Below are 20,000 nucleotides of genomic sequence, written 5' to 3'. Positions count from 1 at the left end.
ACCACCAGGGGTCCTTGTTCCAGGGGGACCCAGCAAATTGATTAATTTACTTCAGCATGATTTCATTTGAAAGAAGTTAACACAATTAGAGAATGCAGAAGAATTACTATTTTGATCATGGTTTAGTAGTTTCACTTTATCTCTACCGACAATAATAGTCAATTCTGGAGAAAATCATCTAACAAAAAACATTTTCAGATTTGGGTCCAAGAAAATATATCACTGCCATTGCCTCTATATAATTTATGTTGTGAAAAAGACAGATTCCTCCTTAAAGTTATTCTTCATTTTCACGTTGTTTCTTTGCATGAACATCAATCAAGGTCAGTCAGGGTTTTATTGTGTAAAATATTGCCGGAAATAGCGTTTTATATTTTTGTGTGTAACTTGACACTAGACTAGTAGAGCAGAGAGACCCCCTGATGAAAAACTGTGGTTTACAGCTGCAGAGATGCTCGACACAGAAAAACACAGAGAAACGAGGGGAATGGGAAGGCAGGACGCGGGAGGCAAGTAGATGGAGGACAAAATAATCTGAGATGCTTCGACAAACCGAGGAATACCGTCTGTGGAGATAAAAAACGCAGAGACAGAGAGAGATCGGATCGCGCATTGATCCGGAATAGAGGGAACGGGAGGGGTCGATCATGGGGAACGAAGCGAGCCTGGAAGGAGGCCTGGAGTCCGGGCTAGCGGAGGGGCTGCTGCCTGACGGCCAGGAAAGCTTCGTGCAGCTCTCCGGTGGCACGGAGGCCGACTTGGGCCAACTCAGCGAGGAGGACCGGAGACAGCTCGCCGCGGCGATGTCAAGGGCGCAGAGAGGCGTACGAAGGCAGGCGGCTTTGTATACTCTTTTATTTTCCTCATTCGCTGCACTTAAAATATCAACTACCACCCATAATAATAGGCGAGAGAGGAACAAGAGGCCGTGTTGTGATGTGTTTCTGCAGGTTATGTGCAGCATTTGGGAAGCAAGCACACGACTCCTATTAAGAGGCACGTTCACGTTCACGCCCATTTATAATCCCCCCAACCGCACCAAGAAATCATTCAATTCCTAGAGCTCGCGTTAATGGCTTATCGTTAACATCTGCTGTCTTGTACGGCTGAGAAAGAGATAGATGTCTCTCAGAGGGAACGTGTTGTTATTAGCTCTAATCTGGAACGGAGGCATCTATTTGATGCTTTGAGCGTTTTGTCACTACATCTAACAGCGATGCACAAGCTGCTCGTTTGTTTTGGCCGATGACGATGCCTCAATGTCTGGAATGGGCCTAAATTGGTGGTGAATTATTTGTGTCAAATATCGTCTCGGGTGCTTCCTTGGCTTGTCTCGGTGTGAGATCAAGAGAGAGAGACACACCTCCACTATTTGTGCGAAATAAATAATCGAAATGCCTGCTGGGTAAGAAAATCGTCTGTCGTGCTGTTTTTTTTCCAGTTGAACGACACGTTAACACCCCCTCACAACAAATAGCTACGCTACCCATATCAGCTGTATACCATAGTATAGTATATGTATCTGCTTTCGAATTTTGCCAATTCTACAGTACTTTGAATTCCCCTAAATTGGCTTTTGCATCAGTTGTGAAGGCATAGGTTGTGTCGTGGATGGAGAGCTCACAATGAAAACAATATGCCCCCAATACCATACTGCCTTACATTTTTGGATGTAATTCTCATAATAGTCCAAGATTTCCCCAATTCCGGAATGACATGTTTTGCGTTTTTAATTGCTTCCATTGGGGGTGACTTGTTATTTATATCTGAGCAGGAAATGGGGGAGGGCGTGTATAAATATTAATATGACTAAAAATAGAACAGCTAGCGCAAATGTCATGCACTCATAGATCCCCCCCTGCTGCTTTTAAAAATGGTTTCATTGAAACGGCAGATGTCATCTGATCAGCCTCGGAATGAGAGTCTGGTCGCTGTCCATGGTGCTGAAACACACTGGCCTACAGCAGGCTTTTCAACAGCACTGCTTGTTGTCAATGTTGGGCTCTTTACTCAATAAAGCCTCTTATTACTCATCACTCAGTACTCACTTCAAAAGTAATCCAATTACTTTACTTATTACTGCCTGGGAGCAGTAATGTGTTACTCAATGTTTGGATCCTCTCTTGCCTTCAAATATCAGGTTAATGCTGGGAGTAGGCTACCTCTCCTGTGGGTGATTAGGGGAAATTTGAAAAGTAATAATGTTACTGTAACATGACACTGTGTCACACGTTACCACTCAACACTGCTTGTTATTACAACAGCATGCTGATCAGAGGTGTAGTTGTCCCTGGAGACGTGGGACTACTCTTAATTTCACCAGTAGTGTTTGAATTATACTATAGGCTATAAATGTAACAATGGAAACTATTAGGCTACATAACCTGCAGAACATTACTGAATTAGTTCATTGACACAATAATTTCAAATTAAGTCAATTGGAAGCTATAGCTGCCCCAATAATGGAAGCATATTGAAAGCAGGCTCTTGTGGTGCCGTAATGGTTTTATTTAAAAAAAAAAAAAATGACAGGATTTTTTTCCTCCATTTTTCTACTCGGTCATGAATTCTGTCCAGCTCGATCTGCTCTGTGCTGCTTGGCACAACTCAAAGCGGGAAGCATCACAAATAGTGTTTATTATTAGCAGAGCAGAAGGGAGAGCCACTTCAAGGATAATTCAGGACCCTGGCTAGCTCCTTTCATGACTGTTGTCACTCCGTGGTGAAAGGGGCTGGACTGTGTTGTCACTCTGTGGTGAAAGAGGCTAGACTGTGTTGTCACTCTGTGGTGAAAGGGGCTAGACTGTGTTGTCAGTCTGTGGTGAAAGGGACTAGACTGTGTTGTCACTCTGTGGTGAAAGGGACTAGACTGTGTTGTCACTCTGTGGTAAGTAAGTAAGTAAGTAACCTTTATTTATATAGCGCTCTTCGTAGCACGAGTGCACAGAGTGCTTCACAGAGGACCACATACAGTTTAAAACAAGTAATACAATTAAAACATCTCATATAATTAAAGCATATCTAAGAAAATGCAAAATTAAGCTAGCAGAAAAATAGCTAAAATAAAGACAGACATTGCAAGCAGAAGAATGAAATAAATCAAAACAAATCAAAACAGTCGGTAAAATCTATGTATGGCCGAAAGCTTTTCTGAACAGGAAAGTTTTTAATTGCTTTTTGAACACGAGTTCAGAGGAAGAGACTCTCAGGTCCAGAGGGAGAGTATTCCAGAGCCTTGGGGCCACCACCGCAAAGGCTCTATCACCCTTAGTTTTTAATCTGGTCCAGGGCACCGCCAGTAACTCCTGGTCGGACGACCTCAGAGACCGACTGGCCGAGTATGAATGGAGAAGCTCGGAGATGTAAACCGGGGTTTGTCCATGGAGGGCTCTATAGGTTAAGACCAGGACTTTAAACTGAATTCTGAAATTCACTGGGAGCCAGTGGAGAGAGGCTAGGATAGGGGTGATGTGGCAGGACTTTTTTGACCTGGTGAGCAATCTTGCAGCGGCATTTTGGACAAGTTGGAGCTGGTTTATGGATGATTGGTTAAGGCAGGTGAAAAGTGAGTTACAATAATCGAGTCTTGAGGAAATGAAAGCATGTACAGCTATTTCCAGTTCAGCAGGTGATACAATGGACCGTAATTTGACAATATTTCTGAGGTGTGTTGTCACTCTGTGGTGAAAGGGGCTAGACTGTGTTGTCACTCTGTGGTGAAAAGGGGCTAGACTGTGTTGTCACTCTGTGGTGAAAGGGACTAGACTGTGTTGTCACTCTGTGGTGAAAGGGACTAGACTGTGTTGTCACTCTGTGGTGAAAGGGACTAGACTGTGTTGTCACTCTGTGGTGAAAGGGGCTAGACTGTGTTGTCACTCTGTGGTGAAAGGTGCTAGACTGTGTTGTCACTCTGTGGTGAAAGGGACTAGACTGTGTTGTCACTCTGTGGTGAAAGGTGCTAGACTGTGTTGTCACTCTGTGGTGAAAGGGGCTAGACTGTGTTGTCACTCTGTGGTGAAAAGGGGCTAGACTGTGTTGTCACTCTGTGGTGAAAGGGACTAGACTGTGTTGTCACTCTGTGGTGAAAGGGACTAGACTGTGTTGTCACTCTGTGGTGAAAGGGACTAGACTGTGTTGTCACTCTGTGGTGAAAGGGGCTAGACTGTGTTGTCACTCTGTGGTGAAAGGGGCTAGACTGTGTTGTCACTCTGTGGTGAAAGGGACTAGACTGTGTTGTCACTCTGTGGTGAAAGGGACTAGACTGTGTTGTCACTCTGTGGTGAAAGGGACTAGACTGTGTTGTCACTCTGTGGTGAAAGGGACTAGACTGTGTTGTCACTCTGTGGTGAAAGGGGCTAGAGTGTGTTGTCATTCTGTGGTGAAAGGGGCTAGACTGTGTTGTCACTCTGTTGTGAAAGGGGCTAGAGTGTGTTGTCACTCTGTGGTGAAAGGGACTAGAGTGTGTTGTCACTCTGTGGTGAAAGGGGCTAGAGTGTGTTGTCACTCTGTGGTGAAAGGGGCTAGAGTGTGTTGTCACTCTGTGGTGAAAGGGGCTAGAGTGTGTTGTCACTCTGTGGTGAAAGGGACTAGAGTGTGTTGTCACTCTGTGGTGAAAGGGGCTAGACTGTGTTGTCACTCTGTGGTGAAAGGTGCTAGACTGTGTTGTCGTCACTCTGTGGTGAAAGGGGCTAGAGTGTGTTGTCACTCTGTGGTGAAAGGGACTAGAGTGTGTTGTCACTCTGTCTCTGTGGTGAAAGGGGCTAGAGTGTGTTGTCACTCTGTGGTGAAAGGGGCTAGACTGTGTTGTCACTCTGTGGTGAAAGGAGCTAGACTGTGTTGTCACTCTGTGGTGAAAGGGGCTAGACTGTGTTGTCACTCTGTGGTGAAAGGAGCTAGACTGTGTTGTCACTCTGTGGTGAAAGGGGCTAGACTGTGTTGTCACTCTGTGGTGAAAGGAGCTAGACTGTGTTGTCACTCTGTGGTGAAAGGGACTAGAGTGTGTTGTCACTCTGTGGTGAAAGGGGCTAGACTGTGTTGTCACTCTGTGGTGAAAGGAGCTAGACTGTGTTGTCACTCTGTGGTGAAAAGGGGCTAGACTGTGTTGTCACTCTGTGGTGAAAGGGGCTAGACTGTGTTGTCACTCTGTGGTGAAAAGGTGCTAGACTGTGTTGTCACTCTGTGGTGAAAGGGACTAGACTGTGTTGTCACTCTGTGGTGAAAGGAGCTAGACTGTGTTGTCACTCTGTGGTGAAAAGGGGCTAGACTGTGTTGTCACTCTGTGGTGAAAGGAGCTAGACTGTGTTGTCACTCTGTGGTGAAAAGGGGCTAGACTGTGTTGTCACTCTGTGGTGAAAGGGGCTAGAGTGTGTTGTCACTCTGTGGTGAAAGAGGCTAGACTGTGTTGTCACTCTGTGGTGAAAAGGGGCTAGACTGTGTTGTCACTCTGTGGTGAAAGAGGCTAGACTGTGTTGTCACTCTGTGGTGAAAGGAGCTAGACTGTGTTGTCACTCTGTGGTGAAAAGGGGCTAGACTGTGTTGTCACTCTGTGGTGAAAGGAGCTAGACTGTGTTGTCACTCTGTGGTGAAAAGGGGCTAGACTGTGTTGTCACTCTGTGGTGAAAGAGGCTAGACTGTGTTGTCACTCTGTGGTGAAAAGGGGCTAGACTGTGTTGTCACTCTGTGGTGAAAGGAGCTAGACTGTGTTGTCACTCTGTGGTGAAAGAGGCTAGACTGTGTTGTCACTCTGTGGTGAAAGAGGCTAGACTGTGTTGTCACTCTGTGGTGAAAAGGGGCTAGACTGTGTTGTCACTCTGTGGTGAAAGGAGCTAGACTGTGTTGTCACTCTGTGGTGAAAGGGGCTAGACTGTGTTGTCACTCTGTGGTGAAAGGAGCTAGACTGTGTTGTCACTCTGTGGTGAAAGGGACTAGACTGTGTTGTCACTCTGTGGTGAAAGGAGCTAGACTGTGTTGTCACTCTGTGGTGAAAGGGGCTAGACTGTGTTGTCACTCTGTGGTGAAAGGAGCTAGACTGTGTTGTCACTCTGTGGTGAAAAGGTGCTAGACTGTGTTGTCACTCTGTGGTGAAAGGGACTAGACTGTGTTGTCACTCTGTGGTGAAAGGAGCTAGACTGTGTTGTCACTCTGTGGTGAAAAGGGGCTAGACTGTGTTGTCACTCTGTGGTGAAAGGAGCTAGACTGTGTTGTCACTCTGTGGTGAAAAGGGGCTAGACTGTGTTGTCACTCTGTGGTGAAAGGGGCTAGAGTGTGTTGTCACTCTGTGGTGAAAGAGGCTAGACTGTGTTGTCACTCTGTGGTGAAAAGGGGCTAGACTGTGTTGTCACTCTGTGGTGAAAGAGGCTAGACTGTGTTGTCACTCTGTGGTGAAAAGGGGCTAGACTGTGTTGTCACTCTGTGGTGAAAAGGGGCTAGACTGTGTTGTCACTCTGTGGTGAAAGGGGCTAGACTGTGTTGTCACTCTGTGGTGAAAGGAGCTAGACTGTGTTGTCACTCTGTGGTGAAAAGGGGCTAGACTGTGTTGTCACTCTGTGGTGAAAGGAGCTAGACTGTGTTGTCACTCTGTGGTGAAAAGGGGCTAGACTGTGTTGTCACTTCCTGGTAGAGGTACTTCCGGCTTGGTCAGACATTCCTACACACACAATTGGCCATGTCTGTGGGTGGGAAACCCATGGGGTATGAGTCCTGGCCGCTGTACTAACACCTCATCTGGTTTGTCGGGGCCCCTGTTCAGGGGGGAGGGGAACTGTGGTGAATAACGTGATCCTCCCATGCGCTACAGTACGTCCTGCCGGTGTAACTCCTCACTGTCAGGTGAAAAGAAGCGGCTTGTGACTGCACATCTTTCGGAGGAAGCATGTGCTAGTCTACAGCTCGCCCCAGATCGGCAGAGGGGGTGGAGCAATGACTGGGAGAGCAGGGGGAATTGGCAATGTACAACTGTGAAGAAAATGGTAAGGGGGGAAATTCATGCACTGTTAGATAGAACAACATGATGTGTTTGACATCATAGCAGAAGCACCATGCCATAGGACATCCACATTAAGGTCAACATCACTTCATCAACATCATTGGGGAAAAGAACATCATCCACTCCATCAGACAAAAACACACCATACCCACAGCACTGTCGGATAAAAAGCCCATATGATAATTACCAAATGTCCATATAATTAAATAATTTCCAGCATGCCATCGATTTGACGTTCATGGTTGTGCCTGTCAGTGTGTGTAGGTTATCTGCGTTGCCTCTCAGCCCGAGCTAACGAAGACGTCTCAGCTTACCCTCATGGAGCCGAGTGTCTCCCTCTCTATCTCAATGATCTACACTCCATGTCATTCAGCGCTATTCACTTTCCACTGTCAGCTCTACCCCGGGGCTGCTAGCTTCATGTTTTTCTCTTCACTGATGTGATGAAAAGGCCTTAGATCGGGGAGAGCTAGAGCTAGACCCTTAACTTGTTATTATGAGTGTGATGATGCACCGTACAGTTACAGCAATGGAGTTGGGCAGTTGGCACACGGTTTGAAAGCAATGTGGATAAGATAGTAGGCACACAATATAATTGCAAAAGAGAAGATCATTTATCCATCCACATTAAGTCTAATGTTGCCTGTATATATTGTGGCCTTTAGGCAAGAGAAACGACTTTGTTTGACCATTAGTATGCAGTCTACACAGCTGTGTTGCCTTGCCAGACACCTCATACTGATGATCTCATACTACGCACACGCACAGCCATGAAGCCCAGATATGTCTCGCTATCAAAAGAAATACGTTTTTGTGATGGATTTTATTCATGTCAATCTAATGTTGACATTATTTCAGACTATGTGAGTGAGTGTGTTCAAGAATATTAGTATTAAATAATGGAAGAGATTAGAAGGAGCTATTTGTGATATACTCTCAACGGGTATTTGTTTCAGCTGTTCAACACCATAATAAATTAGCAGATAAAGTAACTATATTACAGGACTATCCAGATTTTAGGGTTAGCCATATATTGATTTAGGTTCTGGATCAGCTGAAGTTAATTATTGTTATTTTGTGTGTTTTTCTCTGAATTCAGATCAAAGAGATTAAGTGGGATTGATGCGATCGTGTTACAATGCCAGCTGCCAAAGTAAACACACCAGAACAGTAGCAAAAACAGCGACACTGACAAAAACACTCTGTCTCTTTCTCTCTCTCTCTCTTTGTCAGACCTTCAGATGCTGATGCCCAGCAGCGTTCCCAGCAGGTAGGAGTTGGCGCCTCAAAGGGCCCAACTGGTCTCAGTAAGAGCCGTACTGTAGACGCCTTCAACCAGGGTCCAGCTGGCAAGCCCACACCGGGCCGCAGCCCCTCGTCCCTCAGCCTTCTCGAGTCCCGATTCCGGCAGGAGCCAAAGGACCCTGAGACCAAGTCCAGCGGCATGTTTGGCTCCAGCTTCCTCAGCGGGGTCTCCTCCTCCATGTCTACCCTGTTTGGGGATGATGAGCAGGGAGACACATCTGCAAAACCTGGGGCCAAGCAGGGAGGAAAGCCACCAGGCAAGGGTTCCCAACAAGGCCCAGGACCCAAGGGACCACAACAGGGAGGACCCCAAAAGCAGGGTCAGGGTCCCCCTGCACAAGGGCCAAAGCCAGGGCAAGGACCACTAGGTCAAGGCACCAAACAGGGTGGCCCTCCCCAGCAAAAAGGGGCCCCCCCTCCACAAGGACCTGGGAAGGCTGGGGAGCCAGCTAAGGGCAGTGGGCCTCCTGGAAAGCCTGGAGATGCGCTCTGTCCACTGTGCAAGACCACCCAGCTGAACACGGGCTCCAAGGAGCCAGCCAACTACAATAACTGCACTGAGTGTAAGAATCAGGTCTGCAGCCTGTGTGGCTTCAGCCCCCCTGACTCTGCGGTAAGAGACTGTTGTGTTTTCTTTTGTTTTGTTCTCTTTTGCATTCTGCTCAGTAAGAGTCCACAATGAGTTTACTTTGATTACAGCATTGTTGTCACATTTTTCAAATGGTGAATGTCTAATTTTCATAATTCCAATCACTACAGGGAATGCAGCCATATTGTTGACACATTCATTTAATATTACACAAGACAGCCCATGTTATTGATGGCAATGGGAGGAAAAGGTCACATCAATTTGTGACCACAGATGTAACATTATTCAATTCATCCTATATGAGAAATATCAGATTATCCAGTCAACGTTTGCTCTCTTCACATTACACACTACAAACATCTCCATCTTACATAGTCTAGTATTGAGTCGTTAAAAATCTTATTTTTCTTAAAAGAAGTGAAACAATTTGCCGGGGGGGTGAGATAATTTCACTAAATCCACTTACATCTTTACAAGAATTGTCTTGAATCAAGTTACTTGTAGAGTGCCCTCACAGCCCTGAGTTCAAGATAGCTTGTTTCAACAAGGTTCTTGAAACGGTGAAAAAACACAGTAAGTGAAATGATCTCACCCTAGATTGACAGTTTTGTTTCACTTGTTTGAAGGAAATGGCATTTTAATATGAAATGCCAGAATTAATGACTTGTTAAGTTGTATATTTTTGCAGTGTAGGTGAATCCAGCAGTAGCTTGTTAGCACATTGCTGCATGGTTAAAAATTCCCTGAGTCCAAACTTGACAGTGAGAGGCCTGGCAAGGGAAATGCGACTCATAAGAGAGTGGCACATGATTTGAGGAACAGAGGGACCATATGGACCCAGGGAACATTGATGAAGGTGACTCATGTCATGGCCACAGGAAGATATTGTGCCAGCCAGTCAGGGCACTCGGCCACACATGGACTATAAGCTCTGATGGGTCATTGATACAGTACAGCAGAATGACTGGTTCCCACCACATTAGCTTCTTTTGGGTATATACTGTATATCAAGGACAGAGTCAATTATAAACGCTTATATTGAACAAGGAAGAAATCTTTCAGAATAAAAGCTCTATCAATATGATTTGCTATTTCACTAAACATTTTAAATTGCCTGAATGGACCCCAACACTGGTTTGGATTGATGCTTTAGTACCATTATACATAGAAAATGCACACACTGTTCTATTCTAGATAGTAATCAAATTGTCAACATTGGTCCTTTTAAAGACTGGTTTGTACACAGTGGAAACCAAGGGGATATGCTGCTCACCAAACAAAGATAGCATTGTGGTGGAGCCAGGCTTGATGCCAACAGGTGTTGAGATATATTGTCAGAACAGAGACAATAAAAGGCAAGATAATCCATTGTTGTACTGTACCTGAAGGAAAATAGGAAAAATACTGTTTCATCAGCACTATTCATCCTATTACTAACTGTCGGTGTACGGTAATCTAAGCTCCTTAACTTATAATTGGAAAGATTCAGTGATACTCAACTCGCGGCCCAGGGGCCAGCTGTGGCCCACATTAGGGTGCCTAGTGCCCCCCCGACCATTTTCTAATTCACAATGAAAACTAACGTTAAATAAAGTTTGACTGAGCTCCGGCTAAATTGTCCAATATTGCCGCCTGCTTGCCTGCTTTTTGGAGAGATCCTTTATTGATTTGTTTGGGATGTTTACAGGCCCCTGGGCTCTTGTCATTTTGCAAAAGTGGCCCCGTCAAAGCAAGTCGAGTATCCCTGCCTTAGGTCAACAAACTTTTTTTTGTTTTGTTTTTGTTTTGTTTTCCGCTGAACAAAGCAAATAATCTGTAGAAATAATAGGTTTTTATTCCCATTCAATTAGAGAAATACTCAGTATTCTATTCATAAAACATCTCATTTTTAGCATTGCCCTAATACACAGTTCCACGGCTATTGTTAGTTTGAGAATGTTGAATTACGTAACAGTTCCGAAATGTGAAATCCCTCATGCTATGAGAAACAATTTGGCATGTGAAAACAGGATTCCACATCATTTGAAATGGCCTAATTAATAGACTTGTTTTCTCTCTTAATGAATTTGCCTTTATGTTAGGAAAAAAACAAATTACAAAAAAAAGTGGTTATTTTGGGGCTTTTATTGTTTGTTCTTGCAAGTGTCTGTAACTACACATGCCATGAACGCCTGTGCTCACAGCGGTGTGTCGATGTGTTCCAGACAAATCTAAGGCATCTTCTGTTTCTGCACAGGGTAAAGAGTGGCTGTGTCTGAGCTGCCAGATGCAGCGAGCCATGGGAGGCATGGATCCCCCTGGCTTGGCGAAGCCCATGCAGGGCTCAGCCCCACCCTCACCCCAGAGACAGTCACCGGGTAAGCCGGGCAAACTGCTGATCAAGCAGCAGAGTACCACCGATGGGTTTACTCCACCAACCACACCCAAGCAGAAATCCCCAGGTCCTACCTCTCCAGGACCTCTGTCCCCAGCCTCCTCTGCGGCAGGATCCCCCAAAATTGACCCTAAGACAGGCCGTCCCATTCAGCAGAAATCCAGCCCCCAGCCCTCCCCAGTTAAAGCCAAGCAGGAGTCCAGCTTCTTTGGGGGTTTGGGGGGTATTAGTCTGGGAGGCCTCACTGATGCGGCCAAACCCCCGGCAGCTGCAGAGTCTGTTACAGGAAAGCTGTTTGGAGGGTTTGGTGGGTCGGCAAAGCCACAAGGGCAGGCCTCTCCGAAGAAGGAGGAGTCGACGGCGGGGAAGTTGTTTGGAGGTTTTGGATCCTCCCTCTTGAGTTCGGCCACTAATCTCGTCACTGGTGCGGAGAACACGGCGGATTCACCACCTGGCACCCCTCCCGATTCTGACGCCGGCTCACCCCCGGACTCCCCCTTCTCCGCTCCTGGGTCTCCCCCCGATACTGAGTCGGCTCCTGACACCCCACCAGCAAAGTTCACGAAGGCCCCCAAATCCCTTTCCGTGGAGGCTGAAGAGAAGGCCCCCAAATCCCTTTCCGTGGAGGCTGAAGAGAAGGCCCCCAAATCCCTTTCCGTGGAGGCTGAAGAGAAGGCCCCAGCACCTGGACCCACTCCGGGGCCTCCAACGGTAGCTGACTCAGCTGCTCCAGCTTCAGCCTCCACAGCCAAGGAAAACTGCCCTCTCTGTAAAGTGGAGCTGAACGTGGGATCAGCAGACGCACCCAACTACAGTCACTGCACGGAGTGCAAGATGACGGTGTGTAATCTGTGTGGCTTCAATCCTACTCCCCACCTTGGAGAGGTAAGAGACCTGCAATATTCTCCGCAAAACAAATAAATGACAACAGTACAACAGACATTCTCATTATTGCCCATCCTTCATTCCCATTTACAGGGCTTTGATTATTTAAATAATGGTATTCTTCATAGCTGCAGCTTCCCATGCTCTGCAGTGGTTACTCAACATACCAGTCATTTATGCATTCTATCCTATATAAATAGAACACAAACATCCTCTGGATCTTTCCTTGAAATAGGTCACTGTTAAGATACCATCAGGAGCGATAGTTAGACGTTTCCTGCAGTACCTTTGCCACTAGCATCGAGCAAAATACTCTGACTTATTGTTTACACTAATTCCTTAGCTTAGCCCAAACTAACATTGTGTGTCACCATGACGTCATCATCACGTCTGAACATGTCACACAATGCCAGAAGTGTGAAGATAAATTAGGTCGTCTAAATAGACGTCTCATCATTCAGGAGCACTTCAAACAATTGATACTTGACTCTGAAATGTAACACTCTGTGTGCGTGCGTGTGTGTGTGTGTGTGTGTGTGTGTGTGTGTGTGTGTGTGTGTGTGTGTGTGTATGTGTATGTGCACATTTCTTCCTATGACAGTATACACTACAGTATCCTTGTGTGTGGTTGTGGGGTATGGGCATGCTTGTACCTGTGTGGGTACACACACATGGCCATATTTGCTTGTGTGTGTATGTACAGTATGTATGTGCGAGTGTGTCCATTCATGCTGACCTAGCCTGTCTAATGATGTACATGGAAACCAAACCCGTTTGGCCTGCTTACAGTATCTTGAGGGGGCTGGGGGGCCGGTTTACTGGTGTTACCGACAATGCATTGCTCCGTAGTGATGCATCAGTACAAGGCTGTGAGTTCCACTGAACAGATGGTACTCTATAGTATATTATGGCAATGGTGAAGCGGCCAAAAAAACACGGTTCAGTGGTTTTTCAACATGCAGTCAAAACATAATCACATATGTGTGAAGTAACCTACTCAGTGTCATTGTACCACTCATAATTAACAAATTCTGTAAATTCACTGAAATGTATGAGCCAGTCATGGTTGAATGCACTGAAGGCATAGGTCATGTTGAACGCTAGATTATATCCCCTTGAAATAGACGTGAACGTGCAAGTCAGGTCACGTGTTAACCTCTTCATTTGCCGGTGGTTTAACGTGTCCCGTTAGTAATCTGCTGTGGGTCTATTTCGGGCTCTCTGACCAGTTCTGTGGATTAAAAGTGCACTTCAGAATTCGTTCCACATGGTGCTGTAAGGACCGGACTTGGCAACAGTGTCCATACGTATATCATCAGTATATAAATCCTATTATAAAAGGGAGCATGTGGGCAATGTTTGTTTGTTTGTCTGTTTCAATTGTTGTGCCGGCCACAGCTGTGCCGTTTTACATGTGATCGGGCTGAAACTTTCAGGGGATGTAAAGAGCACCCGTGCAGGTGACCTGACGCAGCCGGATTTATTAATTAGGGCAGATGGGCAGATTGATTGCCCTAATTCCCCTAAGCCTGAGGCTATAGTTCAGTGATGATGTCATCAGTGATGTCATCAGTGGATTTAATCAGTGATGATGTTATCAGTGATGATGTTATCAGTGATGTCATCAGTCTGAGGCTATATAAGTGATGGGAGTATAAGTAGGTAGAATCGGGGAGGAACCAGACAGAGCCGATGGCTTCCGCCTCTGGGCTGTGCGGGTGACCTGACGGAGCCAGATTTTTTAATTAGGTGATTGCCCTAATTGGCCGCGTATGCTTCACATTACCATTACCAATGTTTTGTTTACGATTCAGATTCACTTTAATGGCCACAGTAAGTAATTCGATTACAAATTAGGAATTTGACTTAGTGCAAGTATGCAGCACAGCGGTCACATCAATAGTGGAAGACAAATACAGAAAAACAATCTCAAAATTATAAAGTGCAAAGTCATTTAAAGTGACAGGATGGGGGTGGGGTGGGGGGGGGGTGAAGGGGTAGGAGGATAGTGTCCGTGGAGGGACTGAGCCGGTTGTGCTCAGGGGAATGGGGGGAGGGGATGACTGGGAGTGATAAAGTCCTGATTTGTGTGGGCTTTAACCATGAATACTACTAAATGTACATATTATTCTCTTATGGCTAAGGGCGTGTGTCCATGTGCCGTCTATTCCTGCCAGTTTAACGCTCTAAGTACGTTGGGGAACGGTGATCCCAGCACACAATATGCAAGGAAGCAGATTGAAAATAACATTAGCTCAGCAGTGGCTAGCATGATAGCTCACAACTAACAAGCTACAGTAGCTAGTTTCTCCATATGATTAGTTGTCTGAGAAGGAGCGCTCAACACACCAGCGCATTTCTGAAAAGTTCTGATATTTTCAGCTGGAAGCACTGGGAGCCGGCGCACAAAAACGGTGGAGCGCTCTGAAAAAAGACGTTGGGCGCACTAATCAGCCACAGACGTGGGCCCGCATACAAACAACTAAAAAAAGACACTGGAGATTAGCAAAAGAAGCTATATGAACACAGGCCCTAAGCTCAGTCCAGTCAGTATCTTTGAACTGACACCAGCATCTGCTGCCACAGACATTAGCTGTATATTGGTGTGACACTGCAGATTAGGGAGTGGGGCAAACTGCTCTCTCTATTTCTTGCTAAGACAGTAATGAATGCTTGTTTATATTGATGGAAATGTTCTGGGCCATGGGAATATACTGCTACCATTTAGCACTACTCCAAAACAAAATGACCACCACTTGTTTACCATAATAACACCACCATGGAAGACTCAATATTTCTCTCAAGTTTCAGATTCTCGTCCGTATACAATATACAGCTCTTAAATTACATACCCTTGCTTGGATAATGAGGAGCTGAACATTCGCTTAATTGAGTCCAAACACGGGGAAAAGTGTAATTATGCGGGAGAGATCAGCGTCCACGCCGCTGATGCTCTAATTGGATATAGATTAGCCACTTCAACACCATCATCATGTCTTAACGGCAGAAAACTACAGGATTCCACTCAACCACAAAGTACATTTAGTAAACAGGCTTTTTAGCTATGTGGAGTGAGGCTATAGAAGATTAGTGTCCCTTCCTGCTGGCTGACACACACACACACACACACACACACACACACACACACACACACTCATCACCTTGGTTGAGTCATCTACCCCCTATGTGCTGTGCCTCGCTTCTGTGTCATTCGGATTCATTTGCTGACGCATGTACGTGGGTCAGTGTGTGCATATGTGTGTGCGTGTGTGCGTACATATGTGTGTGCGTGCGTGCATGTGTGTGCGTGCATATGTGCGTGGGTGTGTGTGTGTGTGTGTGCGTGCGTGTGTGTGTGTGTGTGTGTGTGTGTGTGTGTGAGTGTGTGTGTGTGTGTGTGTGAACAAGGCATTTAATCTGTGTTTCCTAAAAGGATTTAAAGGGCACCAGGAAGCCCAGGCGTGATCCCTGAGTCAGGTAGCCGTGCCTAATCTCCATCAATATGAGGGGCGAGAACAGGCGACCTAGCAGCACAGACAAAGCACTCACTCCAGTGCTTTGTCTGTCTTTCTCTCTCTGTCACTGTTCTCTTCTCACCTGTTAGAGCTCCGCATCTCCCATTATTTGTTCTGTCCTTATTCTCTATATCCTTTTATCTGTCTCTGTCTTTCTAAGCCAGGGTTGGGCAACTTTGATAGAGAGGGCCACAAAAAAATGTCCTCGCTACCAGAGGGCCAGATTGTGACCGTGCACTTCCACCAGTAGCCTACTGTAACACCACCAGGGAGGTCGGGCCCGCGGGCCGCCAGTTGCCCACCCCTGTTCTAAGCCATAGTGGGACTTTGTGTCTACACCCAGATAACAATGACACATTGGCACAACGTTTGCACTTACGTTGGCAGAACGTTGGCATATAACTTATATATATATATATATAGCGCATATATATAGATATATAGCGTATATATATATACCGTATATATATATATATATATATATATATACCGGTATATATATATATATATATATATATATATATATATATTAGATAGTAATTTAGAATAAGCATTAGCGACTTTATATGTTGAATACTTTATGGCACGTAGACTATGAGAGAGAGACGTCCTCTTTGTTGTCCTTTTGCAAAGCAAATTGTCCACTAAGCTAGAAAATGCATTGTTTTACATCTCCAATGTAATGTGATACTGTATAATAATAATAATAATAATAATAATAATAATAATAATAATAGTTGATTGGGTTTATGTGTCCGATCTAGTGCCAATTGGCCCAACCATTATTTCCAACCATTTATACAACTCATCAGAGCCAACTTTGCCATCCTGTTGCCAAAGTTGGCCTAACTCCGTCCCCACTACGTCTTCAGCTGCCGACCGATGCGACCATTGCCAACGTTGGCCCAACGTGTCAATGTTATCTGGGCAGTGACTTGGTGGTTAGCCTCTTTTTAAACACATTGTTTTCTCTGTATGCCATTGCTAGACTCTACCTTAAAGGTGCTATCCCCCTGCTTTTCTCTTTGATGTATGCAAAGTGTTTGTGTGCACGTGCTAGACTCTACCTTAAAGGTGCTATCCCCCTGCTTTTCTCTTTGATGTATGCAAAGTGTTTGTGTGCACGTGCTAGACTCTACCTTAAAGGTGCTATCCCCCTGCTTTTCTCTTTGATGTATGCAAAGTGTTTGTGTGCACATGCTAGACTCTACCTTAAAGGTGCTATCCCCCTGCTTTTCTCTTTGATGTATGCAAAGTGTTTGTGTGCACGTGCTAGACTCTACCTTAAAGGTGCTATCCCCCTGCTTTTCTCTTTGATGTATGCAAAGTGTTTGTGTGCACGTGCTAGACTCTACCTTAAAGGTGCTATCCCCCTGCTTTTCTCTTTGATGTATGCAAAGTGTTTGTGTGCACATGCTAGACTCTACCTTAAAGGTGCTATCCCCCTGCTTTTCTCTTTGATGTATGCAAAGTGTTTGTGTGCACGTGCTAGACTCTACCTTAAAGGTGCTATCCCCCTGCTTTTCTCTTTGATGTATGTGTTTGTGTGCACGTGCTAGACTCTACCTTAAAGGTGCTATCCCCCTGCTTTTCTCTTTGATGTATGTGTTTGTGTGCACGTGCTAGACTCTACCTTAAAGGTGCTATCCCCCTGCTTTTCTCTTTGATGTATGTGTTTGTGTGCACGTGCTAGACTCTACCTTAAAGGTGCTATCCCCCTGCTTTTCTCTTTGATGTATGTGTTTGTGTGCACATGCTAGACTCTACCTTAAAGGTGCTATCCCCCTGCTTTTCTCTTTGATGTATGTGTTTGTGTGCACGTGCTAGACTCTACCTTAAAGGTGCTATCCCCCTGCTTTTCTCTTTGATGTATGTGTTTGTGTGCACGTGCTAGACTCTACCTTAAAGGTGCTATCCCCCTGCTTTTCTCTTTGATGTATGTGTTTGTGTGCACGTGCTAGACTCTACCTTAAAGGTGCTATCCCCCTGCTTTTCTCTTTGATGTATGTGTTTGTGTGCACATGCTAGACTCTACCTTAAAGGTGCTATCCCCCTGCTTTTCTCTTTGATGTATGTGTTTGTGTGCACGTGCTAGTCAGAGCTGCTGCTGCTATAGCTCAGCTTATCACACTGTAATGATAGTCAGAGAAGCCTTATATAATATGGGAGAGGCACCACCATGCTAACAAGCCTGAAGCAAACCATCTCAGTTAGAGAGGAGACTGTGAGCTGCAGCCTACATCACCCACACAAAGAAGACCAACTAAAATCTCACTTTCTTACCAAGTTTGAATGAAGGAATTAAGCATTCACGCCCACACCCACTGAATTGTTCATAATTTGAGAATTATGTTGAAGCTTAAAGGATGGCTTTACCGATTATCAACCCACTTTGTATCATTATAATCTTGGTACTGTAATATAAGCACATGGGCAGTGTTTACCTTCGCTATGTTTTCCTCAGCATCTCTGCATCTCATAGGTACTATAGTATGCTGTAGGTTGAAATAGTATAAGGATGATACTGGAGGGTGAACACACCTAAACCCATGATATGAAATACAGTACTGCGATGATGAGTAATGAGTCATCGCCGCAGGTATACAACTGACAAGGTGTCTCACCTGACACCTTGCTCTAGTCTAGTACAATACATCAAACTGGTAGGCAGTCTGTCTCCCAGGACTCCATTTTGAAATCCTGCCTCCACTCTGGTTAGGTATCAATATGCTCTCATACATCACAGATGACACTAGCCTTAAAAAGTAGAAAGCAAAGGTCTTAAGATGGTAAAATGGATTAAATTGCACTCACATGCTTTGGTAATACTTTGTTTGGATAGTCCGCCTACAGATAGTCTACACAAGAGGTTTTCAAAGTGGGAGGCGTGCCTCCCAAGGGGGGCTCCAAGCAGTTTCAGGGGAGGCTCAGTGATTTGGAAGTGAAAAAGAAATATATATATTATATTAGTTAATAAAAGGAGATCACATAGAATGGCCTAAATCTGTGTGATTTGGTTAAAGAGATAGACAGTAGAGTTTCACTGTTTTTCCCACTTTTCCAGAGTCAGAAACTAATCAATGTCTTCAGACAGACCTTTTTATGTACAGTATATAGTCTGAAGTATCTCAACAGCAATATCAGGCTATCTTGGCTCAATTGTTGAGAGTCTATGGGATCAAATAGCATAATCATGATCCCATAGGCATGATCCAGGAATTGAGTGAGGGGGCTGCTTTTCCCAAGCTTTGTCTGGGGGAGGCCCACAGTCTCAGACTTTAAAAACCCCTGGTCTACACTACAGAGTATTTGTAACATTTCAACAGTTTATTAGACATTCAACAATTCAACTGTTTCACTTTGTCTGTAGATGTTGTTTTAACAGCGTATTAGTTGAGATTCAACAAACAGATTCTGTTTGGTTGTTTACCTAGTGTAATATGTATTGTAGGTTCATGAACTGTCACATTATACAGGGGTGGGGGAAAAAATCCATACATCATAGTATCGCGATATTTTGCCTGACGGTATTGTATCGATATTTGGACGCCAAGTATCGATATTATTATTATTATTATTATTATTATTATTATTATTATTATTATTTTATTAAAAAAAAAAATTGCAGGCCATTATCGCAATATTCAATATATCGCAATACTATCGTATCGTGACTCAAGTATCGTTTTAGTATCGTATCGTGGGCATCTGGTGATTCCCACCCCTAATACTCTAGTCTATGGATATGTTAAAGGGGCCATATTATGTATTTCTTAATTTTGTATCATATATATGTTGTTACAATCTTGGATGGTCATATTAAACATGGGCTAAGCTTCAAATAAATAGGTGAAAGTGTTTTAATGTTACCCCCGTGAACCCCACCTCGCCGCCATGAAGTCTCGTAGACGAGAGGAGATGGATTTGTGCCGATTTGTGCGAGAGCCATAGTCCTAGTGACGTCAGTAGGAGTTGTTACCATGGTGATGCCAAGCCTAGCCCGGGCCTGCGGCGCGCGCGTCCGCCCCTCCCTTCCCTCTTCCGACATTCTAGTACACTGCCGACAGTAACTAACGCTGCTAGTTTCCACTCGTCTCGGCCGTATCTGCCTTTCACTTTATTTGTGTTTATCTGAGTATCTAGTAGTTCCTGATAGTCATTTAAAGTCAGTGAGTTTCTTCAGTCTTGGTGCTGCCTTTGTGCTGTGTGCTCGGATGTGTTATGCTACTGTAGGCAGGACGAACCCCCCACTCTAATGTAATCACAATGGGAGAATCCTGCATTCTGGCCTCATTTCAATAAAACTGTCTATTTACATGGATGAAAAGCACGCTGCCACGTGGCCCC

The 20,000-nt window shown here is 44.9% G+C and overlaps 1 protein-coding gene across 1 annotated transcript in view; it reads left to right on the top strand.

Moving 5' to 3' along the window:
* Positions 1–647: 647 nt before the first annotated feature.
* pcloa (piccolo presynaptic cytomatrix protein a) overlaps positions 648–20,000 on the top strand; it is a gene marked incomplete at both ends in the record, with an annotated part of 90,960 nt that continues 71,607 nt past the window's right edge. The window contains 3 exons of the mRNA XM_083662139.1: positions 648–844; positions 8,219–8,903; positions 11,116–12,138. Of these exons, the coding sequence (XP_083518265.1) occupies positions 648–844; positions 8,219–8,903; positions 11,116–12,138 (1,905 nt within the window). The remainder of the gene's footprint in view (positions 845–8,218; positions 8,904–11,115; positions 12,139–20,000) is intronic.

Source organism: Poromitra crassiceps, assembly GCF_964638095.1.
Source record: "Poromitra crassiceps genome assembly, chromosome: 2".
Taxonomy (NCBI): domain Eukaryota; kingdom Metazoa; phylum Chordata; class Actinopteri; order Beryciformes; family Melamphaidae; genus Poromitra; species Poromitra crassiceps.
This window is presented reverse-complemented; position numbering and strand designations above follow the sequence as displayed.